At 43.3% G+C, this 27943-nt stretch overlaps 1 protein-coding gene across 1 annotated transcript; it reads left to right on the top strand.

Annotated features, from left to right (window-relative positions):
- Positions 1-1276: 1276 nt before the first annotated feature.
- Positions 1277-23554, top strand: SSR1 (signal sequence receptor subunit 1). Its single transcript, XM_079933548.1, has 8 exons — positions 1277-1548; positions 4308-4420; positions 7601-7688; positions 8988-9250; positions 11171-11247; positions 12000-12078; positions 14340-14433; positions 20427-23554. Exons 1-8 carry the CDS (start codon positions 1470-1472, stop codon positions 20492-20494), a joined length of 861 nt encoding a protein of 286 aa, XP_079789674.1. The 5' UTR covers positions 1277-1469; the 3' UTR covers positions 20495-23554.
- Positions 23555-27943: the final 4389 nt, after the last annotated feature.

The raw sequence follows: 27943 nt of genomic DNA, 5'->3' as shown, positions 1-27943 counted from the left end.
CGTATTTTTCAAAAAAACCCTGTCAGGCATCAGGAGCTCAGAGCAGGTCTGATTTGAAACTCATGGAAAAGAAAGTGCCTCAAAGTTGGGGAGGGAGAGTCTTCCCACGCCTGTAGAGAACTCAGCAAGGTTCAGCCACATCAAAGTGGTGTGCGCAGTCGTGATGTCTTTTCGCACAGAGTGGCAGCTTTGGTAGCCATGCGCAAGCGTGGAGGCAGCAGTTATAGTGGGAGGAGCCTTCTCAGGGAGCCCCTCCCCTTCTGCCAGGTGCGTTAGGAGGAGCAGCCCTGGCGGCACTGGTGGAGCGGAGCTGAATTGGTTCAGACCAGCACTGTCAGGTTTAGCAGACAGAATTAGATGGTGCCTGCAGCAGCCACAAGCTACCTTTCCAGGGGCCCCGGGGCAAGGAGGCCTTGAGCAGAGCCAGTGCAGGAGTAGAGCAGCAGAGGTCCTAGACCAGTGGAGCACGCAGTCTGGAATCAGACTGCCAGGTTCAAATCTTGCATGTGTCATAGACTAGCTTTTAAGCCTTGGGGAAGTTACAAAACTTTGTGTCTCAGTTTTCTTCCCAGTAAATAATACCCAGCTCATAAGGATTTTCAGAGATTAAATGACAGGAATTGGCAATAGTAAGCACACCATGTGTTAGCTTATTTGTTTCATCATTCGTATGACATCTCACGCTGGTCTAGCGCAACAGTACCTGGAATTCACATTGTTTAATTGCATGACATACCAGATTACTGGCAGCAACCCGAAATGCACACTAGATGAGAAGGAAAGTGTCCAGCCATTGCCGCCCCCATTCTGTGGTTCCTAAATGCTTACTCTGTTCCAGGCCCTGTTCTAGGTGACTTATAGCTCTGGAATGTCAGGTAAGAAGTTAAGAACTGTCACTGTTTAACTGTGGGTGAGGGTGTCTGCAGAGGGGGGACAAGAGTTTCCACTGTATATTTTTTATGCTTTGGGTTTTTTTTTCTTTAACTGTTATATATATTCCAAAACATATGCTTGCTTTTCAGTGCCACACACTGGCAGTTCATGCTCTTTATAAGGCCACTATTTAAAATTACACGAAGACTTTATTGCGCCGGTCACCCGGCGGATCGTCATTCAAATAAAGTGACCACTAACGACGCTAATTAATTGGAAGGGAGGGACGGAGGGCGGGGCGAGCAGCAAACCGCAGGTCACCAGCCCGCGACTGTGACTGAGGCGGACTCTCGCGGGAATCTCAGAGGCCCTAGCAACCGGCCACGTGACTCCCGGGGCCGCCCAGCTTCCCCAGGCTCCGAGCCCAGCAGCCACGTTGGCGGCGTTTCTCTGCCAGGGAGGGGGAGTGGCGAAGGCCGTGCGTGGTACGTGCCCCGCTCCTCCCCGCCCGAAGCCCGGATGAGGAGTAACGCCATTACCGCCGGAGCTGCCGAGAGTCGTTGCGGACGGGGACTGGACGCCGGAGCGGCCGCGCCATGAAGCCCTTCTCCCGCCTGCTGCTGCTTCTCCTGCTGGTGTTACCCGCCACTCTTTTGCTCCGAGGCCGCCCTGGAGGTGAGGCGAGGGGAGTGGGTGGCGGGGCTCGGGCGGGTGGGTGGGAGACGCCGCGACCGCAGGTTTGAAGCTGGAGGCGGCGGCGGCGGCGGCGGCGGCGGCGGCGGCGGCGGCGGCGGCGGCGGCGGCGGCGGCTCCGGCTCCTGGGTCCGGCGTCCGCCTCGCCGGCCTCTCTCCGCGGCCCCCGACCCCTGGCTCGCAGGGCGGCCCCCAGCGCGCCAGAGCCTGCCTGGCCCCCGCCTCCTGCACGCGAGCGCTGGACTCTGCCGGCGAGCTTGCTCGGGGGCGGCGGGCGGCGGGCGGCTTGCGGCTCGGGCTCGCGCCTGCAGCCGCGGCCTCGGCCGGAGCGAGGAACGAGGGCCGGCGGACAGGCTGTGCCCGAGCGCGCTGCGGCCCCTGGCGCTCCAGCGGCCGCCGCTCCACCCCGTCCCCGCCCCTCGGCGCTGGGCTGACGTGTCTGTAGCGTCCGCGCCAGGAGTTCTCCATTCATTTGCTGAAAGCCTTGTTTTCTGCTAGCCTGAACTCTGAGCCGTGCTGCTGGTCCTCTCCCCGATTATCAGCACATCCCTCTGTGGTCCCAGGTGTGTTGATTTCCCCAGAACTCACCCGCCTGTCTAGCCTTGCTCCCAGGCGGGCTGAAGAATCCCTGGGCATGTCCGGTACTTGAGCCCCCCTTTTGCTCTCCTTTTTTTGTAATTATTTTTCCCGTTTTGTTTTGTGGAAGCATCGCATTGTCCTGAAAAAAATGTAGTCTCCTTCGAACTGTACGTGTTTTTTTTTTTTTTTGCGGTACGCGGGCCTCTCACCGCTGGCCTCTCCCGTCGCGGAGCACAGGCTCCGGACGCGCAGGCTCAGCGGCCATGGCTCACAGGCCCAGCCGCTCCGCGGCATGTGGGATCTTCCCGGACCGGGGCACGAACCCGCGTCCCCTGCATTGGCAGGCGGACTCTCAACCACTGCGCCACCAGGGAAGCTCAAGCTGTACGTGTTTTATCTAGGTTTATTCCAACAGTTAACCTGGTGTGAGAATAGATAGCAGGACGTCAGAAATGTGGAAACTTGGCTTCTTACCCTGGTTCTATCGTGAACTTCCATTTTCTCCTCTGTGGAATTCAGTCTGACTAAATGATCGCTAGAGTTCCTTTTATTCTGTAACTTTAAGCAAGCTGTGTGGCAAAATGAACGATAGTGACAGGTATCCACGAGTTCTTTTGCAAAGAAAAGTGAACTGACTGGCTTCTGTTTAACGGATAGAAAACCAAGTGGGAGAATTAACCAAAACCGTTAATTCATTTGCAGGTTTAAATAGGAATGCTTTTCCTTTAGGAGTTGCTTGCTGGTCGATGTTTTCATTTTCTTTAAGAAAATTTGGTAATCGTACTTGTCTAGAATCTAAAGTATATTTTTTCAGGCTTTCTTTTCTTAAGAAACATCAGTATCTAACTGGGTATCTTTGAACACTTTTTGTGCAGAATGGCCTGTCTTTCAAAAGATGTTTTCTCTTAATTTTTCCAATGTAAAAGTGTAAGTTTTTTTTTAGGCACAAAATTGTTACTGGTTAGCATTAAAACATTGTTTTATAAATGTAGGGTGAAAGCCATTGTATATATTGAGAAGTCTTGAAATTTAACTGAGTACAACTTTATTATGTCAGTTGTAGGTATTCTTACCGGTTTTACAAAATGATTTGTAAATTATAAATGCACTGTTTAGTCTGTTCAGCCAGCAGCTGAAGCTGATTTTCAGTTCATAAAGTGTGGTTCAGTGTTCTTTAATATTTGGCATAAGTCTTAACGGGCAGTAAGAACTCAAGGAAGTGGGAAAGACTTAAAATGCAGTCCCCTTAGTATATACTGTTTCTCCTGAGTATTACAGCATGTGCACGTGCTTCCTTTCCCATGTTTTTTTTCCCTCTGCGTAATTGCCACATCATCATTCTTTCTGAGAAATGTTGGAAGAGTCACTAGAACTTTGAAATTTCTTTTGAGGGTCTTGCCTGAAATAGATTTAATGTGACATGTACTTTTGCCTATAAAATTATGATGTATAGTTTCTTGGCGTTATAGTTATGCTTACTTTCACTATGATGTTAAGTGTAGGGGAAATAAAAAGTATCTTAAAACATGTTTGAAGTTGTATGCAAAAATAAATGCATGCTTTCTCAGCTCTCAAGCTTGAAATTACCAATATAGTTTTTACTAAACCAAATGTGTTTTATGAGAGCTAGGTTTCACTATGGATGTCATACAGATATTTGTTCCTTGGAATTACATGCTATCGAGTACTAAGAGTTTTGAGCTGTAGTCAACTCTAACAACAGGATTTCTTGCCTAGATATTTAGATTGCTCTTTTCCTTTAGACCTGGATTTTTTTGGTTTGTTTTATGTGGTTAATGATAGATTAAATTCTGGAGTTTCTTACTGTTAAAACAAACTTACTTTCTTTAATGTGCTTAACAGAGTTGCTTGACTTTCTTTATTTGGGCTTTAAGGCATCTTTAGTTTTAGCAGTTCATTTTTCCAGTTGCTTTTTAAAATTAAACAGCATTTCCCACTAAAATTAACGTGCAGTTGGTAAGACGAGCAGTAAGGTAAAATCACATGAATATTCTTAGACACGTTGTAATTTGGCATCACTCGAGTGAGCTGGGAGATTGAGTTATTCCGAGGGAAAATTTTCGTTGCCTATATACCTGAGATTTAGAAACATTGGTATTCCAGGGTAAAGGTTAACTGCCTGTTCTTTATTTTATTGTTAGGCTCATTGGCAGCGGCTCAAGATCTTACAGAAGATGAAGAAACGGTGGAAGATTCTGTAATTGAAGATGAAGATGATGAAGCAGAAGTGGAAGAAGATGAACCCACAGATTTGGTTAGTGCCGTATTTGAGTTAATACATATATATAGTGTATCTATATCTATATGTATTTAGCCCTTATATAGACAAATTTGGTATTAAAATTCTTGCTTTTAGAGGTTTATTACTGGGATCAAAGTGGATTGAATTTGGGAGAATGGGGCCAGTCATTGAGGATGATCCGTAAGTATTTTCTGGCGCAAGGAGGGAGACGTGAAACAAAGAACAGTTCAAGGTGATATGAACGTGAGTCTGTGAGGGTAGCATTCTAGTAGGACCACTGGACCATTTGTTGTTGGGTTTGGGATACAGACTACTTTGCTTTCTGGTCTTGGGCAACTTATCTTTCTGGGTCAGTTTCCTCTTTCTTCTTTTTTTCTTTCATTCAATAAGCAAGTATTTATTGAGTTCCTACTGTGTGCCAGGCACTGTTTTAGATTTCCCTGGTGAACAAACCAGAGATTCTCTGCTCTCATGGAGTTTTATGTTCTTGGGACAGTGTGTATGCATTTTGGTGGCAGGGGGTGAGGAGCGGACAATAAACAATATATAAAGTATGTTCTGTGAAGATTCTGCTTAGAAGGAGGGCTTGGAGAAGATCTCTTAGAACCTAACGCTGAGACTTTTACTATAAAATTATAGTGTGACAGTAAGAATATTGGGCTAGAATCAAGATCATTGTGGCATGCTTCTAGCTATTTTTATTTTCTCTCTTAGACTACTGTAATTTATCCTACATAGAATTGGTTTTTAACCACTTTTAAACTCCAAAATCAGTTCTCTGTGAAATCTTAGCAACAATATTGTCTTTGATATCAGAAGGTGAAGGCCATCAAGTGTGGACTCTGTCGGATTTTCTACATTCTACTTCTGAATATATTATTCACTCATCTTTTCTACATCTCTCCTTTAACAGTGAGTTGTCTTTACTCTCTTCTAAGGCCGGCCCTACCACCACCACCTTCTCCCCATCTGGTCTTGTGAGATCTTGTTTATTATCCTCTTTCTTTCTGTAACTTTAAGCATTGATCCTTCTCGGTGACTTAATTCTGTTAAGCTGCAGATGTGCTCACATCCTCCACTTTGTGTTCCTCCACCTGAAGTTGCTACACGTTTTCTTTTCTTTTTACCAGCACAGTTCTTGAAAGAAGAAATTGTACCACTTTCTCTTCTGCTCATTTCACATTTGTTCTCTAACAGTGCTTGGTCTGGTCCCATGTATCTAGTAAAACTGTTCTTCCTAACTCACCAGTGACCTAACTGCCAAATTCCTGGCCTGGAATTTCCTGGAATTTCCATTCCTCCCCTGTTTGACCTCTTTAGCATTTCCTGAGTACCCCTTCCTTGAGTCCCCTCGTTGACCTCTGTGGCACCCCCATTGGTTCTCTCTGTTCAGCGGCTGCTGCCTGGTCTCTACTACCTTCTCTCCCCCGCTCACTCCCTTAATGTTGATGACACCTGTGGTTTTAACAACCACCGCCTTACATTGATGACTTCCAGATCTCGTTTCTAGCCGCCTACCTTACCGAGCTCCATTCCTCTGTTTCCAGCTCTTTGTGGGATAGCACATCTGGATGTTCCATAAGTACCTCAAATTTTATCTGTCCAAAATGGAATTCAGCATTTACCATCCATCTTACTTCCATAAATTAATTCTGTTTTGATAAGGCTCCGGTGCTTCAAGCTTTTACTTTGTTGCTTTCATTTCTTTTTATTACACAACCTGTTAATCAAATCCTAGGGATGGTTTCTCAAGTATATCCTTTTCTCCTTATTTGACAGCTTATGGTTCCTACCTTCCTGTTTCTGGTCTCTTTTCCTGTTTGTGGGTCTCTTTTCCCAAAAGTAGAAATTCACTAAGTCTTTGTAAATGAAGGTATCATTAAAGATACTTAAAATATAACTTATAATACAATTGAACGAATTGTACAACAGTCACTGAAGAAACGTTTTGAGTGCCTTAAGCATATGAGGTGGGTGTGGAGAATTTTTAAAATGTAAGACGGGCTTTGCTCTTGAGAGGTCTGTATTGGGAGAGAGAGTATTTACATAAATGAAAAGTTAAATGCCAGTAAACAGTGGTGCCCTTAAGCATCTCGATTTATTAAGGGCCTGGACATTTCAAATATATGAGTATCTGTAATTCTCATTGATGCCTGGAGAAATGCTGCACTGGGGTTTAAAATTTTTAGTTAAAATTTGTTGACATTTTTAAACAATTTTTTTTTTTTTTTTTTTGCGGTATGTGGGCATCTCACTGCTGTGGCCTCTCCCGTTGCGGAGCACAGGCTCCAGACGCGCAGGCTCAGCGGCCATGGCTCACGGGCCCAGCTGCTCCGCGGCATGTGGGATCTTCCTGGACCAGGGCACGAACCCGTGTCCCCTGCATTGGCAGGCAGACTCTCAACCACTGCGCCACCGGGGAAGCCCATGGGGCAATTCTTAATTGGGATGGAAAGACCAATAACCAGGCCCTAGCCCTAGCACGGCTCGGCAGAATGTGGATGCGGGACAGAGCCAGCTCTGCCCCGCCCCGTGTTGTCCCTGGCTGCTTTCGTGCTGCCCCCGCAGTTGCATAGTTGCAGCAGGGACCTGTGGTCCCGAAAGCGGAAGACACTTGCTACCTGCGTCCTCAGGCCAGCGCCTCCTTTGGAGTCTCCTTCCCTTCGCCCTTGTCGGGGAGGGGTGGCATGAAAAGTGTGTATGAGACGACTTCTTTTCCCGGAAGGTAGTATTCCTGGCATTTAAACTAAGGGGAAAAGTAAGTACTACCCATTTTAACCAGAAACTAAATGTCCCTTTGAAAAATACTGTTTTTAAACTTCTTTCAAACTTTACAGAAAATTTACCAACCCACAGTCTAGAACCTCGCAGTTCAAAGTGTTATCTAAGTACCAGCTTCATGGGCATTTCCTGGCATGGGCATTTCAGATACATACAGAATCTCAGGCTTTACCCTATACCTGAGCCACAGCTGCAGAATCCCCAGGAGATCAGCGTGCACGTTACTCTTTGAGATGCGCTGCTCTTGAAGTTTTATTTTCACTGATGAGTTACAATGAAATTCATTCCACTACTAATCCCAACACAGCCTTGGAGAAGCAATGTATATATTGTCCCAAATCTAGTGAAGTCATTATTCTTAAATGATGTTGTTTTTCTTCCATAGTAATCTGCTTTTAACATTTTTCTTAGGCTGAAGATAAAGAGGAAGAAGATGTATCTGGTGAACCTGAAGCTTCACCAAGTGCAGATACAACCATCCTGTTTGTGAAAGGAGAAGGTGAGCGGGGAATGTTGGTTGTAATTCAAACACAGGAATTTTATAAATGGCGAGCTCAGTTTTGGGGGGGCGTTAATGATGATTAAGGTCTTTATTTTACAAGTATGGCGTAGACGCATTTGGGGAAAAACCCACTTACATGTATGAATACCCATATCTGTAAGGTAGCGTTTCTGGCATTTAAACTACGGGGAAAAAATAAATACTATCTATTTTAACTAGAAATCAAATGTCCCTTTGAAAGATACTGTTTTTAAAGTTTTTTCAAACTGCCACAGTAAAATAACATTGATATTTTGAGTGTAAACATTAGTGAAATATTATATCTTTACAGTTAGGCCTTGATTAGAGCCTGTGTTGCATTAGAAGAAAATTAACTAATGGCTTATATTTATTGAGAACTATGTGGCAGGCACTGTTTTCAATATTTTGCATGTATTATTCAATCCTAGTAGGAACCCTAAGAGGAGAGTTATTGTTGTTGAACTGAGGTTTAGAGAGGTTACGACTTGAACAGGGTTACTCAGTTAGTAAACAGATTCTGAAGACAGGATTCAGACCCAGATGTGTCTGACCCCAGAACCTGTACTTACTGGATGAAGCAGCTCTGTAGACCACAGGATAATTATCGAAGACTTATTATTTGAGGTTATTCATTCTCTAGGTCTTCTCAAGCTTTCTGTTTTATTCCCACATACATTCTGGCTCTGTGCCTACAGAAAGTATGATTTGAGAGGTTTTTGTTGTTGTTGGTTTTTCCCATTTATTTTTGTAGCTGCCTCCTTGGGTCACGTTTGTTTGCATTTTGACTAACTGCAAATAAGGATTTTGCCTGATGGATTTTTTCTTTGTTATGTTTTAATAGATATTACAGTTTTCAGGTGAACCTCTTAGACTTTGCCTTTCTGTCATTTTTCTCTCCGTTATCTGCACAGATTGCAGATACTGAGTTGGAGGTGAAGGTGACTTCACCAAGACATGTAGCCCCACTGCAAGATAATCTTACTCCTGAAAGTATACAACTCCTTCTTAGACATACAACTCGGAAGTGATCTGGTCTGAAATTGAGGTGCTCAGTTCAACTCTTAAGTTGGAATGCTGCCATGGGGACAAGGGTTTCAGCTTCCACACGAACTCCAAGTTGCTAGTTAGTGGATGGCTGGAGTGCTCTGCTGAAAAGGGTTCTGAAACCAGATCCATGCATAGCAGGAAAGGGTGCCAGAACCCGTTTGTAATGTCTGCTTATTTTGTACCCTGTGAATGTTTTCTAATCTTCCTGTCTCTTCTTTTGTTTCTTAGATTTTCCAGCAAATAACATTGTGAAGTTCCTGGTAGGCTTTACCAACAAGGGTACAGAAGATTTTGTCGTTGAATCTCTAGATGCCTCGTTCCGTTATCCTCAGGACTACCAGTTCTACATCCAGAATTTCACGGCTCTTCCTCTGAACACCGTAGTGCCGCCCCAGAGACAGGCAACTTTTGAGTACTCCTTCATTCCCGCAGAGCCCATGGGTGGCCGGCCCTTTGGTCTAGTCATCAATCTGAACTACAAAGATTTGAACGTAAGGCTCTCTAAACCTTCTTCTTCTTCTTTTGTTTTTTTTAAGTTAAGAATGGATGAGGACAGTTGACATTGTTTAATGAATATTCTTATATTTATTCATTCAGGTGCCTATTTTGTGGTTGAAAATAGGCAGCAGGGAGGCAAAGATAAATTGTACACCTCTGTCTTCAAGTCTATAATCCAGTGGGGCAGATGGTTGTAGACAGACAACATCACAGCATAAGTGATACATACTAGAGACAAGTAAGTGCAGGGGTAGGAAAGTGAAAGTGACTCCAGCTGGATCTTAAAAGGAAAAGGAACAGTGAGCCGCACAGTGGGATCTGCTACTTCTTCAGATGTTAATATATATTAAGTAATTTTTGTACCTCCTTTTGTTGCTTGCATTTTGCCCATTTTACTGCTTCTGTTGGTAAGTTTTAAGGACTTTCTGTGACTATTTTTATGTCATTTTATACACTCATAGAGAAAATGTAACCAAATTATTTTTAGGATGTTAGTAAGGTTTATGGTTTATGAGAACCAAATAGCCTAATATAAGCTCTGCTGTCTTTCTTAGGATATTTTACTATCTTTCTATAGGATACATATATCCAAAGAATGAATGAGAGAAGCCCACTAGAATTTTACTGCTGGGAGTTGACCTCTAGATGCCAACTATCACGTCCTCCTTCAGATAGCAAGCACATGTAAACCATTCCCTGTTGAAAAAGTTTTCTGAGAAGGAAATTTCATCCTCTCTTGGAAGCTTATTCAACCTTTTCATCACCCCAGTATCAACATATTTACATCTGAGTTAAATTTCTCATGCTGCAGTTAAGTTTTCCTTTTGTGTCTTTTTTTAAAACTACTTAGTGGAAAGTGGGAAAGAGTTTTCATCTTTTTTCTTTTTTGGGGGGGGTGGTGCATACTGCACTGCTTGCGGGATCTAAGTTCCCTGACCAGGGGTTGAACCCAGGCCCCTGCAGTGAGAGCGCCGAGTCCTATAACCACTGGACCGCCAGGGAAGTCCCCATCCTTATTTTCAGAACAATGTATTAAGCCTCCTCAACTTTATAGTTTAGTAGCTTGAAGGATTGTGTATTTCATCAAGTTTTCAAGCAGAATTAAACTTAATCCAACAAGCATATATGTAGCTTCAGTTCCATTTTGAATGTTTGTTTCATCTTGGAATTGTCACTAGAGGAATGCTGATTGAAAGATCTTGGAATAAGACTTAAATCGTCATAGTTCAGCAATAAGTGGTGACAGTTTTGAAAAAGTACTACCTCGATGCTTCACACAAAACACAACACAGCTGTGTGTTGTCCCAGTGATTGTCATGTATTTGAAAACTGAAATTGTGTTGAGCTGACAGAATTATTTGGAGACCACCACAGAAAGAGATTTTGATACTGAAAGTCATTAACCCATTTAATATAAACTGATTTCCAATCCGTTGCCGATTTAGAACATGAATTTGACTTTTGTTCAAGTCTAGTTCTTAAAATGATGTTCTCTGGAGCTCCTGTGTGCATGTTCATGGTCTTCCTTTCTCGTTTGGAGGATTACCTACAACAGAAGCCAGGGCTTCTAGCTGAAGAGTGTTCTGTGGGCTCTGTTTCTTTCTGCAAGTTATCCTGTTTTTACTTTACTTCCCTGGTTTCTCACACCTCTCATCCCCGTCAAAGAAAGTGGGGACAACTTTAGCAAAGTTGGAGGCCTTTTTTATTTTTGAGGAGAAAGTAACATAACGTTGAGTCCCTGACATTGAATTGGTGCACTTACGTACGACTCTGTTGAGTCTTACTGACGTTCTAAGTGATGAGAAAGCGGTATGGTATCTGTAGGGTATCTGTAGGGTAACAGTTTTAAGAAATCTTGTAAGCTTTCATTCTTTCAACACATTTCCGATTTTTGTGATTTATTTTTTTAACAGGGCAATGTTTTCCAAGATGCTGTCTTCAATCAAACAGTTACAGTTATTGAGAGAGAAGATGGGCTAGATGGAGAAACGTAAGTGAAGGTCGCAGTGTGTAGGTCTTGGTCTCAGAAGGTAGGGCTTGCTTCCGTCACTGTAGTTTTTAATGGTGAAAGATTAGGTGTAGATTGGGTGGAATCCTGACTACTTAAATTCATACTTTAGATGATTCTTACAACTATTAATACCAAGTTAGGAAAGACAGTTAAAACTAACAAAAAATTGTTTTAGAAAGTTTGCGTTTTGTTCTTCCCGTCTTTAAATTGTTTTCCACCCCGTCCTCTTAAGTTGGTCATCAGCCTCATCTAAGTTGCATGGCTCCAAAATTACTATTGAAAACATAAACCATAAGATTTTATCTTGAAAAATGTGTCCTTTGCGAATGATGAATCATTTTTCACTATGTACTTATGTAGTTCACTAAAAGTAACTTTCAATAAAATTGTGCAAAGTCTAATATTTGAGGAAGACAGCACCTAACGCAGCTGTTTAGCTGAGCTTTGACTATAACAAATTATGGAGTAATTCATTGTAGATCATAGGCCTTTTTTGGGGGGTGGGGACTGACTGTTGTTAAAGGTAAATTTATAAAACTGTTACCTGGATCTACATTTAATTTAAAATATTTTGTTCCTTTTCCCCACAAATTATTTGGAAAAATTATATTTTGTTAGAATTATTGTAATTAACTCATACCTCTTAGGAGTTTAAGCACAATTATAGTTTTAATTAGCTGTGGTATTTTTTATGAACTAAAGCCAGTTTATATTTTCTCTTTTTATATCAGAATCTTTATGTATATGTTCCTTGCTGGTCTTGGGCTTTTGGTGGTGGTTGGCCTTCATCAACTCCTAGAATCTAGAAAGGTAAATATCGATAAACAGCTCTTACAGCCTTACTTCAAAAATGGTTACAGTACTGAGTACAGTCTAGTTATTTGTGGCTTCTTGCTCTCACTGTGGGTTTGTAGTACCTTTTTTTTTTTTTGGCGGTACGCGGGCCTCTCACTGTTGTGGCCTCTCCCGTTGCGGAGCACAGGCTCCGGACGCGCAGGCTCAGTGGCCATGGCTCACGGGCCCAGCAGCTCCGCGGCATGTGGGATCTTCCTGGACTGGGGCACGAACCGTGTCCCCTGCATCGGCAGGCGGACTCTCAACCACTGCGCCACCAGGGGAGCCCTGTTGCACCTTTTTAAAATAAAGCCTGAATGAAGTGAGAGTAGCACGGACATATATACGCTACCGAGCGCAGGGTGGTTGGCTGGTGGGAGGCATCAGCATAGCCCAGGGAGATGGGCTCCGTGCTTTGCGATGACCTGGAGGGTTGGGGGCCCGGGGGGTCGGGGCTGTGTGGGCATGTGGCTGATTCGCTTTGTTGTGCAGCAGAAACTAGCACGCTATTGTGAAGCGGTTGCACTCCAGTGAAGACCTATTTTTAAAAAATAATAACAACGATAAAAAGAAAAGCCTGTTCCCTGGTGGCGCAGTGGTTGAGAGTCCGCCTGCCGATGCAGGGGACGCGGGTTCGTGCCCCGGTCCGGGAGGATCCCACATGCCGTGGAGCGGCTGGGCCCGTGAGCCATGGCCGCTGAGCCTGCGCGTCCGGAGCCTGTGCTCCGCAACGGGAGAGGCCACAACAGTGAGAGGCCCGCGTACCGCAAAAAATAAGTAAATAAATAAAAGCCTGAAGAGGAGACCTTGGGTGTCTGATTTGGATCTGTTTAGACTCTGCTGCCACGTGCACTTGGTGTCCTTTGTCTGCATTCTCCAGGATGATACTTACCTTCTCGCTGTTACGTAACTCTATAGTCTAGATTTTTTATTCCTAAAACTCAGACATTAAATTTCATTCTTCTGTCTATCATACTCTGTCATGGATATGTATTTTATCTATAAGTGATGCAGCTTTATGTATTTGCTTTAATACTCTTGACTATAGGGCTGACTTCTGATTAGCAATTAAATGAGTCTTCATTTGAAAAAGAATGAATGAATTTGGCTGTATTTAAGTCAGAATTCTGTTTCGTGTTAGAGTTGTAGAGTGGCAACATTGAAGCACCTGGTGTAATCATGGTTTCCTGTCTCTGAACATGGTAGCTAATCCTGCCACTGTATCCTCATGTCCCTCTTCTCCCCTACCCTGCCAAAAAAACCAACCCCCAAACAAAATAACCCATACTATTCCTCGCAGTATATAATGTGATTTGTGTCCAATACACTGATGTGAACTAGACCCTAAACAATTGCTGGACATTTTGGTTAATCTTTATTTATTAAGCAGTAAGTCAGGCAATCAAATCTATGTAAAATTAGCAGTAAATGTCATTAATAAATCCTTACTTTTTAAAAGAAAAATACTTAGTGCTTGAATGTTAATTTTCATAACTTCCTTTACCTTGTTTTCATAATAATCAGCATTTTTGCTGTAAGTTTATGTATTAGGTATAAGCCAGTTTTTCAGTTATCTCTGTGTATTCAGAGTCCAGTTTTTGGACTGTAAAATTAATATTCTGTTTCTTATGTAAATAATTAGGTGGGTTTTTTTGTTTTGTTTTGTTTTTTTAAAGAATAGGACCAGTGGAATTGAATCACCTTCTTACTTTCTAGCATTTTGGCTGCAAATACTCAAGGAACAAAGTTTGAGGTTGTTAGCTTAAATGGGATTGTGTGTTTCTGTTTTGTTTTATTTATGCCAGCTGTTTAAGTGTATTTAGCTAATAATGCAGGGATCTGCCTGCATGCAACATTTCAGTAATTATCCCAACTTTTGTTTAATGTGGAAATAAGTTTATTCTTTAAGATTTGATTCCCCAAATGAAAATCATTGTAAAAGTAGAAGTTCTTACTTGGTCTACCAATTGTATAGTAACATATGAAGCTTTATAGCAGAGGAAAAGGCCGTTAGAGACTGAAAATAAGTAATTGTGCAGATTTATTCCTTATTCTTTATAATTGGTGTAGACATGATTTTCCTGTCTCGTTAAAAAAATATTTGAGGAATATGTTTTAGGACTAAAAGAGAACATGTTTATTAATATATTTAAGTGGGTAGCTTGATGGGCGGTTTTAATATTATAGTAAATAATATAATGGAACTCCTTTACAATAATGTTTTTATGTTCTCTTAGCGCAAGAGACCCATACAGAAGGTAGAGACGGGTACCTCGAGTCAGAGTGATGTTGACATGAGCTGGATTCCTCAGGAAACTTTGAATCAGATCAGTAAGTACGCTTACAGGCTCGCCTGGGAAACTTTTCTCTTAAATGGAAATTAAGTATCTTAGATTTGGCAAAAAATGCTTGGTCAACACTCATCTTTTCATGGCTTGTACGAATCTAATATGATGAGCAATGAATGCATCACATTTTTATTCTGTGCACTGTATTTATGCTTTAATTTAGAAATGCTTCCACATCTGCAGTTTGTATACAAGTGTGTGAATTCTCTATATTCCTAACCTTTTTCCTGTCTCTCTTCTTTCCTGTTGCTTCAGTGCAGAGTAGGAGAGGTGAGGCAATTCATCTTTTTAATGGTGTTTGTTGTGGTGTTGGGAGCTGTTGTTTGTGAATACTTTACAGTAAGTTTATTGAATAAGGGAACGGTTTTCTATCACCATATTTATTAGAAAAACTGCCACCTACCCACTCTTTTTGAAAGAATAACCTACAGTACTGCCTGATAGTTTACCTAACGTATATTTCAGTTTTTATTATATATGCAGTTGGTTAAATATTAATCTTTATAGAAGAATATAGATTTTTTTCTCCAGTTGTAATTGGACTTTTTAAAAACATTTACCATAAAAGCAGTACGGCTTCACTGCTTTTTTTAAAACAACTTTTAAAAATTTTATTTATTTATTTATTTTTGGCTGCGTTGGGTCTTCGTTGCTGCACGTGGGCTTTCTCTAGTTGCAGGGAGCTGCTGCACGTGGGCTTTCTCTAGTTGCAGTGAGCGGGGGCTACTCTTCGTTGTGGTGCTTGGGCTTCTCATTGCAGTGGCTTCTCTTGTTGTGGAGCACGGGCTCTAGGCGCACGGGCTTCAGTAGTTGTGCCCCAGGGGCTTACTTGCTCTGCGGCATGTGGGATCTTCCTGGACCAGGGCTCAAACCCGTGTCCCCTGCATTGGCAGGTGCATTCTTTTTTTGTGGTACGCGGGCCTCTCACTGTTGTGGCCTCTCCCGCCGTGGAGCACAGGCTCCGGACACGCAGGCCCAGTAGCTATGGCTCACGGGCCCAGCCGCTCCGCGGCATGTGGGATCTTCCAGGACCGGGGCACGAACCAGTGTCCCCTGCATCGGCAGGCGGACTCTCAACCACTGCGCCACCAGGGAAGCCCTGGCAGGTGCATTCTTAACCACTGCGCCACCAGGAGGTCCTGTCCTTTTTTTGGGGCGGTGAGGGGAAGAAAAAAAGTTCAGAGATAACCTCCTGGCTCCACGAGTCCCATTTTCCATAAATAATTGGTACTTACGTGTTAGTCTAAGTGTTTTCTATACGTGTACCAGCTCATATGTCTGTTGTGTCTGTGTGTGTTTACACAGATGGCATCATGTGACACACAGTTCTACAACCTGAGTTCTTGTGCCTTGGATGTCTTTTTTTGATAATTATATATTTACCTTATTCTTTTTAATAACTACATAGTATTCTTTTACAATTCTTTTATATAAATGTGTCAGAATTAAGCCTACTCTATATTGAAGGATGTTTGTTATTTCCAGTTTTTTGCTCTTAAGATTAATACTCTAATGAATATTCTTAATATATAAAATTACGGGCTAATTTAAAAAATTAAGATGTAATTGACATATAACATTAGTTTTGCATGCACAACATAATGATTTGATATTTGTATAAAATGTGAAACGATTACCACATCATCTAGCCAACAGCACCCCACACAGTTACAAATTTTATTTTTCTTGTGATGAGAACTCTTAAGATCTGTTCTCTTAGCAACTTTCAGATATACAGTACAGTGTTGTTAACTATAATCACCATGTTGTATATTAAATACTTGTGACTTATAACTTAGAAGTTATAAGTTTTGACCCCCTACTCCTACTTTGCCCACTCTCCTACCCGGGATAATTTTTTAAAAATTAATTAATTTATTTTTGGCTGCGTTGGGTCTTTGTTGCTGTGTGCGGGCTTTCTCTAGTTGTGGCGAGCGGGGGCTACTCTTCATTGCGGTGCGCGGGCTTCTCATTGCGGTGGCTTCTCTTGTTGGGGAGCACAGGCTCTAGGCACATGGGCTTCAGTAGTTGTGGCTCGTGGGCTCTAGAGCGCAGGCTCAGTAGTTGTGGCGCACGGGCTTAGCTGCTACGTGGCATGTGGGATCTTCCTGGAACAGGGCTGGAAACCGTGTCCCCTGCACTGGCAGGCGGATTCTTAACCACTGCACCACCAGGGAAGTCCCTAGGATAATTTCTTAAAAGTAGCAGAGCTAGGTCTAAGATTATGCACATTGTAATTTTTATGGAAAGTGTTCCATTTCCTTCCCGAAAGGTGGTGCCGACTTACATTCTCAGTAATGTGTAATATTGCCCGTTTCTCCTCCCCTCTTACTAGTCACTCTCACGTGTTAAGTATAATAAAATGCTTTAATCTGCCAGCATGTCACAGAATGGCATCTCATCTGCAGTTACAGTGAGGAATGAGGTTTGGCTTCTCTATGCTTATTTGTTGGCTACTTATTGTTTCTTTTCCTGTGAATTGGCTGTTCAAGTTCTTCTCAGGTTTATAAATTGACTTGTCTTTCTATGTTGAAATGCAAGTGCAGTCTGGTAGGTGCTTTAGTAAGAGCACAGGAGGGGCCTTCTCCAGGTAGGAGAGTAGGGAGATCATTCACAGAAGGGGTTGACATTGGCCAGTTCTCGAGTTCTGTGAGGGGGCGTCTTTTTTATGTGCTCTGCTACAGCCTTCTGACTTTCCTTCTAGCCAAACGGCAGCCATCGGATACCTTAAAGCAGAGAAATAACAAATTCATGTTTTTTGAAAAAAATTATGTGATAGTCTCATGGAGGCTGGCTAACAGGTGGGAGCTAGTGGACCCAGGGGTACCAGCCAGGTGATTTCAGCCAAGCATATGAGGACCCATTAGGGCCTAAGCTAAGGCAGAAGTGAAGGGGAATAAAAGGGAAGAGAAAGGTATTTCAGAAGTGGAGCTGGTTGGGGTTTCAGTGGCATTTTGGTAGTTGCAGGAAGGGAGGAGTCAGGGTGCTCTGAGTTTGGGCAGCTGGTTGGAAGATGGTCCCATTAACAGCAGGGACTCTAGGAGGAGGAGTGTCTGTGCACAAGGAGAGAGGGGTGTGCGCTGGATGTGCTGGGTGCGATGTGCTGGGTGCGAGGAGCCCGTGCAACCCCAGTGAGCGTGTGGAAGCGCGTTCGGAGCACAGGCGGGCCAGGATGCGGAGACACTGGCACAGAGCCTAGGCGACAGCTGAGGGTCTCTGCAAGGACAGGCTTCCCACACCAACCGGCATTCCGTGTGGCGGGAAATGGAATTGGGCGGAAGTGTAGACCATGGCCTCTACAGTGCAGCAGGATTGCTTGTGTAGACTGGAAGATTGGCTTCATAGTATCTTTCTCCCTGACCTGTTATTCATGAACTTAAAAGCTGAGAATTATTACACTTACAGAGCAAAATTCCAATCATGTATAACTGTACTTTCATTCAGTAAGTATTACCTACAGTGTCATAACACTATGCTAGGTTCTGAGTGGTATGTTAAAAAGAAGCTAAGAATATATATGTATTACTGTTTTTCAGAGTTTACATTTCTGCTTGAGGAAAAGCACATATGTGAAATAGTATGTGATTATGTGCTAGAATGAATAATGTGGACAACTTAAAAGTTAGGAAAGGGGGATCATATTTAGAGTCAAAGGAAGTCTTGTTGAAGGAGAGAATATCACGTGTGTTGGGTGATGAGTCTCGTTCGGAGTGTAAAGGAAGAAGGGTGGTTTGAAACAATTTGAGCCCATTGCTAAGAAGTTTTTTCTTGTATGTTTTGCATTTCAGAGTAGGGTGCTTCAACTTCCCTGAGGTCTTTTAACTGTAAGTGACAGGTTAGCTGATTTTAATAGAAAAATTATAGGATCTTCGCTAAATGCTGTTTCATATGTGTACATAGGGAAACCTTCATCAGAAGCTGTAACTATGAAGTCTTCTGTGTAATGGGACTTTAACTCAGGGATCTGTTAGAAAACTGTGACATGTATCTCATTAAGTAAAAAGAAGTCCATCTGAAAGTTATTTATATAATATTTCCCCACAGGTGAGGTAGGAAATTAGATTATGCAGTCCGAGAAAGTGGAAAGGGACCAGTTTAACTTTCTGCTAACATCTTGCCTTTCTCTTTTCTAATATGAAAAAAGTTGCAGTGAGTTACCATTTTACTACAATTTAGTCTTTTTTTAAATGGGCAGGGAGGCATTTTCCGATCCGCCCCATTTATTCAATATGAGACATCATGTTTAAGGTTTTCTGTTTTTTTTTTTTTTTTAAGTTTTTTAGGGTTTTGGGGGGGTCAGAAGGAGGTGGTTTCCTTTGATGACTGAGAGCACCATTATACACATTTCGTTGTTCTTTGCTGAAATGAAATGCCACTTTCTAGGCTGTTGAGGCATTTGGAGCCATTTTCCCCAAAGCTGCATGACTCTAGGCTGCTGTCTGTCTGTCTCGTTTGTCTGCTGCTTAACTCTGATGAGCTAGACATGTGGGAGGGGAAGGTTTTAGACTCACTGTTAAGGTAAGTTGGATCGGCTGTCTTCCTGATGGAGTGAAATCCATGTGTGTTGGACGAACAGGCTTTGCAGGTTCTCCGAGGCTCTTTTTTGTGTATTCCTGTATTTAAAACCCTGCTGCAGGGGGTTGACATTGTTGGGAGTCAGTAATGACCATTTCACATCCATAGTAACAGCTGTGTCCACACAGGTGGCTGTTAGATTGTGAAGCATTTTTTGAAAAAAAAAAAAAAGATTATTCAGCTGCTGCTTGTATTTAAAAATTATTTAGGAGTAGAAGACGCAGTAATTCGTAGGCGAACCTTTCTGGAAATTTGATGAAAGTTGTAGGCTTTCTTTGTCAGAACAGTGCTTCTTTGCTCAGCTTTAGGCACTGGAGCCCCCAAAACACATCATTACCAACCTACTTAATAAAGCGCTGAGGCCAGCTCTCACGTGATAGTACAGTCATTATTCTTAAGCAGTTTTTAAAACAGAATTTTTAGCTTCTAAATATTCTTTGTAAACATTTACTGTGTATTTTAAGCTGGAAAAGTAATTGTAATGTGTAACTTATTCCGCAAGGAACTTACATTCCTAATAGGTTAGGTGCTCCTAGAAAATATGAAAAAGACAATGGTCAGAGAGAAGACAGTCTTTCACTTTTTTTTAAAGAAACTTCTAGATGACTCCTTACTGGATAGAAGTGGAAGAAACTCACCACCAGTTTATTTTTTGCTTAATAGACCACACTAAGACTCTAATATAAGAGAAAAAAGTAAAAAGATACTGCTTATGTGTGTAGGATGCTTTTAATATTGATGTACTGTATAATTTCTTTTAACCTGCTGCTCATTTCAGGTAAATTTATGAAATTACCAAAAATTATGCAAACTACGTGGCGCTCGCTGCCTTTATAAATATTAAGTCTTTAATTTAATTTGTAACCAATATAAAATTTTTATGCTATTTGTAAAGAGTTTACTTATGCATGTATCACGTATAAACATGCTGAGCTGTAGAATTCAGGAAGATTTTGTATGGTAGCTTCAACATCACAGTGATCAAGATTAGATCTTTTCCCACCCTAATTGCAAAAAGATTTAATTGACATATAATGAATGACACATTAGTTCCAGGTATACAACATAATGATAGATAACTTGTACACATTGGAGAGTGGTCACCATGGTAAGTCATCATCTGTCACCATACAGAGTTACCAAAAATATTTTTGTGTGTGATGAGAACTTCTAAGATTTACTTAGCAGCTTACAAGTATGTAGAGTTTCATTTTGAGTTACCTCTTAAAGGATTATTTTAAAAGGTTAGTGAAAAAACCTATGCTAGGTAAGAGGCATTTATTATTAGATGGTCTTCTTGCATGTGTGTCGTTTTCTTAATGGTAAAGTTGAAGGAAAATGCTTTTGAATTGAACACATACATGACAGCCAGGCAAATCAGAACCTTCTCTTTTCTTCCAGATAAAGCTTCACCCAGAAGGCTGCCCCGGAAACGGGCACAGAAGAGATCGGTGGGATCTGATGAGTAAATGTTCTTTGTGCAACAATTCGGTCTTTACTTAACCCGCCCTAATGTTTTTCGGCCTGATGGGAATTAGTGCAGAGAAGCCATATCACCACAGAAGGCAACTACTACTTATGTGTGGACTGAGCAATCAGAGTCTGTGGCGGTAACATTGCTGAAAATGCACTGCATTTATTTTTCTAAAGTAACAAATTTGGTTTTTTTAAAACCATTAAAATCTGTGTGAGTGTGTGTGTATGTATGTGAGCAGTTGGTCTTACCAGAATCACTGTTGAACTGTCTGAAGCATGCCTTTAGAATACTAACTATAATGCTATTGTCTCTTCCTTTTGGACATTTTCTGGCATTTCCCCCCAAAACTCAGCATTTGCCCGGTATGACTGCAGACGTCCTGCCCTGGACTGTTTTTAAAGAAAACAATGTTTCTCCTTTAGAAAAGCGCAAGTCCCGCTTGATGGCGCAAATCTGCATGTTGTCGCTGTTCTACAGCTAGTGTTCTAAAGGCGCGAGCCGGCCAGCTGCTTTTTAGCCGTAGAACTGTTTGGTATTTTGCTGCTGTTTACTGTAATGCGCACCTTCCCAAATAAGGTCAAGGAATTTGGGGATCTCTAGCACCAAAATTGTGAAACATGAAAATTCTGGTTTTGATATATAAAACCAATGGTTTTGATGTATAAAACCAACTTCACTCTCTTTTTTTTATAAGAAAAAAGGTAACATGTGGAAACTGAGTTGTCCACTGTTCTATTTCTGACCCAAGAGATAAAGCTCTGGGATTTTTAGACCACTCTGTTTGTTTTTTTAAGAGAGCATTTTTCTCTCCTTAATAGAAGCATCTTGCTTTAGAAGAGTTGCCTTGGTCTACAGACTAAGCAAACTTCCAACTAATCCTAAACCTGTTAAAGCGTTGGATAACTTTTAATGGTTAACAGTTGTTAACCGATTGTTTTTTATCTAATCTTTGGGGTATTTTGGTTGTTGATTTTTTTTCAAGTTAATCTGAAGAACTCCAAATTTTTAAGCACTTAAGATATCAGAACCAAAATTAATTGGGCTTCATAAAATCCCTCTTAGTTGCCCTTGCCCTAGGTAGTAAATTAAGTTTGGCGTTACTGTCAGGCTGGATAAGCAGCAGAGTAAAACAGTACGCACACACCCAAGGCTTCGCCCTCTGTCTTCAAGTCATATTCTCCCACATACATTTTGTAAGGGAATGGTAAATGAAATTTTAGTAGCTGTGTAATTCCTGATCTGTCTTCATTATAATGAACTGATCCCTCTTTGCTATAATCCCCACCTGCACCCACTCCCACACAAAAAACAATGAAGCAACACAAGTGAAAAACCTTTCCAAGTTGCTTAAGTCCTCATCTGAGCCAAAGACAATGACAATAAAAACAAGTTACTGTAGTGCTTTCCTGGTGGCACAGTGGTTGAGAGTCCGCCTGCCGATGCAGGGGACACGGGTCTGTGCCCCGGTCCGGAAGGATCCCACATGCCGCGGAGCGGCTGGGCCCGTGAGCCGTGACCGCTGAGCCTGCGCGTCCGGAGCCTGCGCTCCGCAGCAGGAGAGGCCACACCAGTGAGAGGCCCGCGTACCGCAAAAAAAAAAAAAAAAAAAAGTCACTGTAAAGCTGTTAACCGCTTTGCAAGTAGGGCTAAGGTGTCAAATTAACTATATTGGCAATGCTAAGCTAAAGAAGCTTTCTATACCTGTAATATAAAGTGTTTTGAGTTTTTAATTGGGCTGTATGATCAGTAGTTTATTTTGGAAAGCTCTGTGAGCTCTAAGAAACTGCATGGTTTTTATTTGATGTAATATAGGAGACCCTCCACCTTCTCAAGGAATATTGATATATTTCAAAACATTTTTGTGAATGTCCAAATTTGTGAAATTACTAGGACATAATGAAGTAAGGTGTAATCAAAAAATTTAAATGACCTCTGCAGAGCATTTTATTGAATTCCTGGTGATACTTAGGCAATGGGAAAGCCACGCTGAGTTACAAGTGCCAGGCCTTCTGACTCCTGAGTAATCTGCCTTACCTGCACTAGACCTTCCTACCTGAGGTTCCAATTAGCGCACGGAAATTATCTGTCATGTTTATTTTTTAGCACAGATTGGGAACACTAAATTCTTGAGTCCTCAGATGCCAGGGGTCTCTGTAGTGTCAGTGTTTAACAGAAACTAACTCCATAATGAATGGAATTCAATTCCACACATGGTTTGTTCAAGCACACTTACTTAATAAGTAGCCTGTTTTTTAAATGTCTTTTTTAAATGTAAATATTTGAAGTTTTTATTTGTTTTGATATATTAATTTGCTACACCAACTATGGTTTCAGAATTCATCTTCTGAACAACTTGGTTCCAGAGTCTGTAAAATGAACTGAGAATCTTGTGTATTAAACCTGTCACTGGGACGTGTGAGAATAGTGTGTTCATAAAGCATGGATCTCACCTTGGTTGTGCAGCTGTATCATTCATTCCATGGTCTTACGTAGTAAGTGACTTGTAAGACTGTTCCTGCCCCCTTGAAGAGGGAAATGGTACCTCCAAGGTAGAAGCCTGAGGAAAACAGAAATCAGAAGGAAAGGATCATTGGCTTGACTCTAGTGAAGTTTTTCATTTTAAATAAGCTTCAGAAAATAGTGACTTTGATAGGAGGAAAAGGCAAATTTAGATCTTAAAAAAAAAAAAAATTTAAAAAGCCACTGACCTGAAGGTGTATTTGCAGTTCATGAGCCTGCAAGTGTGTTTTGGCTCTATTGGGAAGAAGCAGACGGTGGTGGTGTGATGTTGAAGCCTCTCCTTAATGACTGGTGCTATTTTGGAGGCACAGGAGTACACAAATGCCACAGTATGTGAGGCCCTTATATAGCAGTCATCTTTCGTGGTACGATGATATCCATACCCTTGGGATGAAGGAAAATCTTTTTGGCTATAGAGCATTTAAATAACGTAATTTGTTTTTTAACCAATGAAGTTGGCAGTACACATCACTTCTGCAAGATTTTGATAAATTACACCGTTGCATTTGAAGACATTTCCAGATACACTTGAAGTAATTTACCACAGTTTTGGATGGCATCATTTATAAGCTGTAAAATGAATAAATTTGCTCTAATTTTATTAAATAAAATCTTACTTTTCTTTGAACTAGTATCTCCAGCTTAGTGAAGAGCAACCCGATACATAAACAAGACCCTGGTTATTCAAGTGAATGGAATGTAGGTTCTGTTGTCAGGCTCATCTGTGTAAGATCATCATCCTTAGAAGAGAAAAGGAGGGAAGAACAAAACTTGGGGACTGAACATCTCAATAATTTCTTCAGGACTCTTACTCCTTTTTCATGTCCACAAAAGGCTGGACTTATATAGTAGTTAATTATATAACCTGAAGTTTTAGAGTTTTTTTTCTTTGAGATTTTGGAATCATAAAGGAATATGATCAGGGTTTGGGTACCATTTAGCTGCTTTTTAATTTTCTTTAAGGCAGTAGGAAAGGAACTCATTTATTAAACATCAGCCCTGTAATGTGTTCCATTGGGCCTTTCCATTTATCATCTCATAAACCTTCACAACAACCCACTGAGAGAAGGTGATACTGTTCATTTTATACACGTGGGAAAACCCGAAACCTCTGAGTTTAAGAAGCTTGTGCGAGGTTTCGTACTGACTGGATTCAGACCCGTCTTACTCTGGATCTTAAACATTCTCTTCCCTGCACCAGGTTTAAGATGGAGACTTTATAAAACCAGGCATTCGGGCAGCTTAAACAAATACTTGATTTTCTAGAATCCAGCAACTAGCAAGTTCAAATAACCTCATGGTTATTTCAAAATCATGGTTAAAAACATTTTCTTCAAGGTGGCTTTTCTAGTTTTGATTGAATTTTCAAGGACTGAAGGACTCACCTTCGTGTTAGAGGTGAGAGTGATGAGCTCCCTGTTCTTGGGCCACACACACAGGGGGATGGAGCTGGGAAGCGGGTTAGGTATCTGTCGAGTCTTCCTGTTCAGACAGCGGTTTCCCTCCCTCAGTAGGGCACAGTGGAGCATTGAAAAGGAAACCTAGCATCACCTGGAGAACACAGGAAGGACAGCCCTTATTTAAAGTTCAGAAATCACAGCCAGAGATGATTTGGCTGGGCCCTTCTTGATCCCCTGCTGCCCCTCACGTAGGTTTCTGTTACGGTACCTGTGAACGATTGATCACCTCATCCCGTCTCGTTGGCCTGTCTGCTGGGCCGTGATCTTTGTCTTGCTGGCCTTTTGTCCCCGGCTTCTAGTTCACAGCCCTCACGTGGAAACCTAACACAAGGGTTTGAAGAAGACAAGAAAACGTGGGCCAGTGTTTACTGGCCGTCTTCCAGAGGACTGGACTCCTGATAACCCAGTATCTACTGTTGGCAGTTCTGTGAGGTTGAACAGAGAGAGCTGGGGTCGTGTGTGGTGTGCCGGCCTGGGGATCAGGACGAAGTCGGCCCCGGCCGGGAACCAGTGGTGACGGTGAGAAGGCAGCTCATCTCTGGCGTCTCGGGGTGTTTTTCACATTGAGAAATACCTGGAAGTCCCAGTTTGATTCGTACCTTTGCCTAATACAACGTTAAGTGATTTTTCTCCTTAAATCTAGTTTACTTAGCAAAAAGAAATAGGACTGAGGTGTCGAATGGACTCGTGTCGGTCTGCTTGGGTTCAAATCCCAGCTCCCTCTTCTGAGTTGGAGGCACTGGGCTTCAGCCTGGGGTGCCTGACCCCCGGGGTTACCAGGTGCCGAGGACACGGCCTGGCATGTGGGTGAGCGATGCCACAAACGCCGTGTCGCAGGAGCGGCCTGTGAAGCGCGCAAGGCAGGTGCGGGTAGTGCCTTTTGGGCTTCGTTGTGGAGTGATGGTTAAACTCGACCGAATAGAAGAGTGAAACAGTATTCGTCTTTAATGAAGAAGTAAACGCCGTAAGATGGACATGTAAGGGGGCAGCTCTAATAACGGGTCTACTAACGAGCCAGCGTCACGGGGCTGCCCGGGCGTCAGAGCCTGCACACGCAGCTCCCCGAACACCTGGGGAGGCTGCACACGTTCCAGTGATGCCATCGCCCGCCGTTCAGAAAACATTTAGGAAACGCCTCTCAGCATTTCTTACAGCCTCAGACTGAGCCACCCCAAGATAATCGGTCTTGACGTGTTTTCAGAAACCCATTGGTCCGATCATGCATCCGAATCACATTTGTCAAACAGGTGCTCGAGCTCTAAAAGCACGTTACGGAGGAGCGTGAGGACGTGCTAGTGGGCAGCGGCGCTCGGGGAGCAGATGCGCGTCAGGGCGCCGCGCCTCCGCTTCGCACGCCTTGTTCATCCGCCCGGCCCGCCGGCTCCGGCCCGGATCCCGCAGATGCGCTGCGCCGCGGGGGACGCACAAGGTACCTTACCGGGTTCTGGTCGCGCCACGTAGGATTTGCTTGGTAGTTCCTCTCTGAGGTAGGTTCCTTCGGTGGAAGTCAGGGTACCTGTCAAGCGTATACGGGAACGCCCGGCCGCCGGCTCCAGTCTCCCGAGTACGCGCCGCCATCGCCCGCGGGGCGGGGTCCTCGGCGCCCCGGAGAGCGGGCAGCAGGCTTGCGGCCCCTGCGGCGCCGGGCACTTGAGTGTCAGAGTTGCAGTACTTTCCGGTCTTGCGTGACTTCCTCATCCTGTTCACGACCGAGTGACCGTCTCACAGTTAAAGCACCGCTACGTTTTTAAAATGTGCCCCTGCGAGGGGTGGCCTCTGTCCCCACGGAGTGGAAGCTTGACCCGGAGCAGCTGAGGCTGCCGTCCTGAAGCTGCAGGGCGCACGGTGGCGCGAGGGTGGCTCCAGTGGGGGACCTGCCTTCGTCGCATTCCTCCCGGACAGCACACCTGGTGGCGCCTGAAGACTCTCCTTTCAGGGACCAGCGGCGAGAGGTTGTGGCCGCCCCGCTGTGTCTGTGCCTCGAGGGCTTTCCTGCGCCCGCTGCCCGGGGCGCCTCCGTTCCTGGCACCAAGTCCCGTCTGCAGCTCCTCGGGAGACTCCCGGCGTGGCCTCCGTCCCCTCGTCCCGGCTTCTGTCCTCCCGTGCCCCTGGGCGGAGACCTTTCCGTCCAGAGTCCGGCGTGTCCTCTTGCCCCTCTGGCTGTTCCGGTTCCGGTCCTCCTGGGCTTCGGGCTTCCCCTTCACTGGGCCTTCAGTCTTCTAACTGCTTTTCAACCCAGCTTCTGCCCCAAAGGCCTCTCCTGGGATCTCCGTTCCCTCCTCGCCAGCCTGTGCATGTCCGCTCCCCGGCCTTGACCTGTGCGTCTAGCTCCTGGACGCCGGCCCTTGGATTCCCCCTGCCCTTCTAACTACCTGTGATTCACTTTCACTTAAATGTTTTACTGTAACCCCAAACCGACAAGGCACAGATACGTTTATTTCCTCCATGAATCTCTCAGTCTGACTTCTTGTCCTTCTTCAGTAACATGACTCCTGTTTATCCAACATTAAATCTTCAAGAGGCCCACCAGGTACATTGATTTGCCCTTAAGTATTTAATACATTCTTACTAATTCACCTCTGCTATGAATTAAATTAGATTTCAGTTCTCTCCATTTCAAAATCTTAACAACTTAAGAACTTTAAAGAAGTCCGAATCTATTCAGTATAGGCAAAAATACCGCTGGTTCAAAAGACTCCCTTCTTTTTACATTTCCTACTGCACTGCAAGAGGTCTTGGGTGTTTGCTATTTTAATTCTAGCGGGCAGTGTATTTTAGTCAGGCTGTTTATGACAAAACGTTCTTCTGCAGTGTGGGTTTTATCTGGTGACTGTGAGAAAGTTATCTGGCCACCTTTAGGACTGACTAGTTAATGAAACATTTGAGAAAAGTTCCTGCTCAGTGAGTTATCTGGAAATCACAGTTTTTCCAGTTTGGTAAACCCAAGAACACCCTTTTTTCTTGGTTATTTCCATTGGTCCAACCTACTGCCTAAACTCGTCTTCAAACGCATCTTTTTTTTAAAAAAATTAATTTATTTTTGGCTGCGTTGGGTCTTCGTTGCTGTGCGTGGGCTTTCTTTTTAGTTGCGGTGAGCGGCGGCTACTCTTCATTGCTGTGTGCGGGCCTCTCACTGCGGTGGCCTCTCTCGTCTTGGAGCACCGGCTCTAGGTGCACGGGCTCTAGAGCGCAGGCTCAGTAGCTGTGGCGCACGGGCTTAGCTGCTCCACGGCACGTGGGATCTTCCTGAACCAGGGCTCAAACCCGTGTCCCCGCATTGGCAGGCGGATTCCTAACCACTGCGCCGCCAGGGAAGCCCCTAAACGCATCTCTTTATTTGCATATCCCTAATTAAGGCTGATCTTGAAAGGATTTGCGTTCAATACAAAATGATTTGTAAAGTACCAGTGCGTTTTACTGCTAGGTCTTCGTCTTTGCGAAGCACAAAGTGCATCTAAAAT

The sequence above is a fragment of the Stenella coeruleoalba genome, assembly GCF_951394435.1.
Source record: "Stenella coeruleoalba genome assembly, chromosome: 10".
Classification (NCBI taxonomy): domain Eukaryota; kingdom Metazoa; phylum Chordata; class Mammalia; order Artiodactyla; family Delphinidae; genus Stenella; species Stenella coeruleoalba.
The sequence above is the reverse complement of the archived record's forward strand: the minus strand, read 5'-3'. Positions and strand labels throughout refer to the sequence as shown.

Coding starts and splice junctions, on each gene's coding strand:
- SSR1 (XM_079933548.1), top strand. CDS start 1,470: ATGAAGCCCTTCTCCCGCCTGCTGCTGCTTCTCCTGCTGGTGTTACCC. Junction 1,549..4,307: donor GCTCCGAGGCCGCCCTGGAG/GTGAGGCGAGGG, acceptor TTTTATTGTTAG/GCTCATTGGCAGCGGCTCAA. Junction 9,251..11,170: donor TGAACTACAAAGATTTGAAC/GTAAGGCTCTCT, acceptor TTTTTTTAACAG/GGCAATGTTTTCCAAGATGC.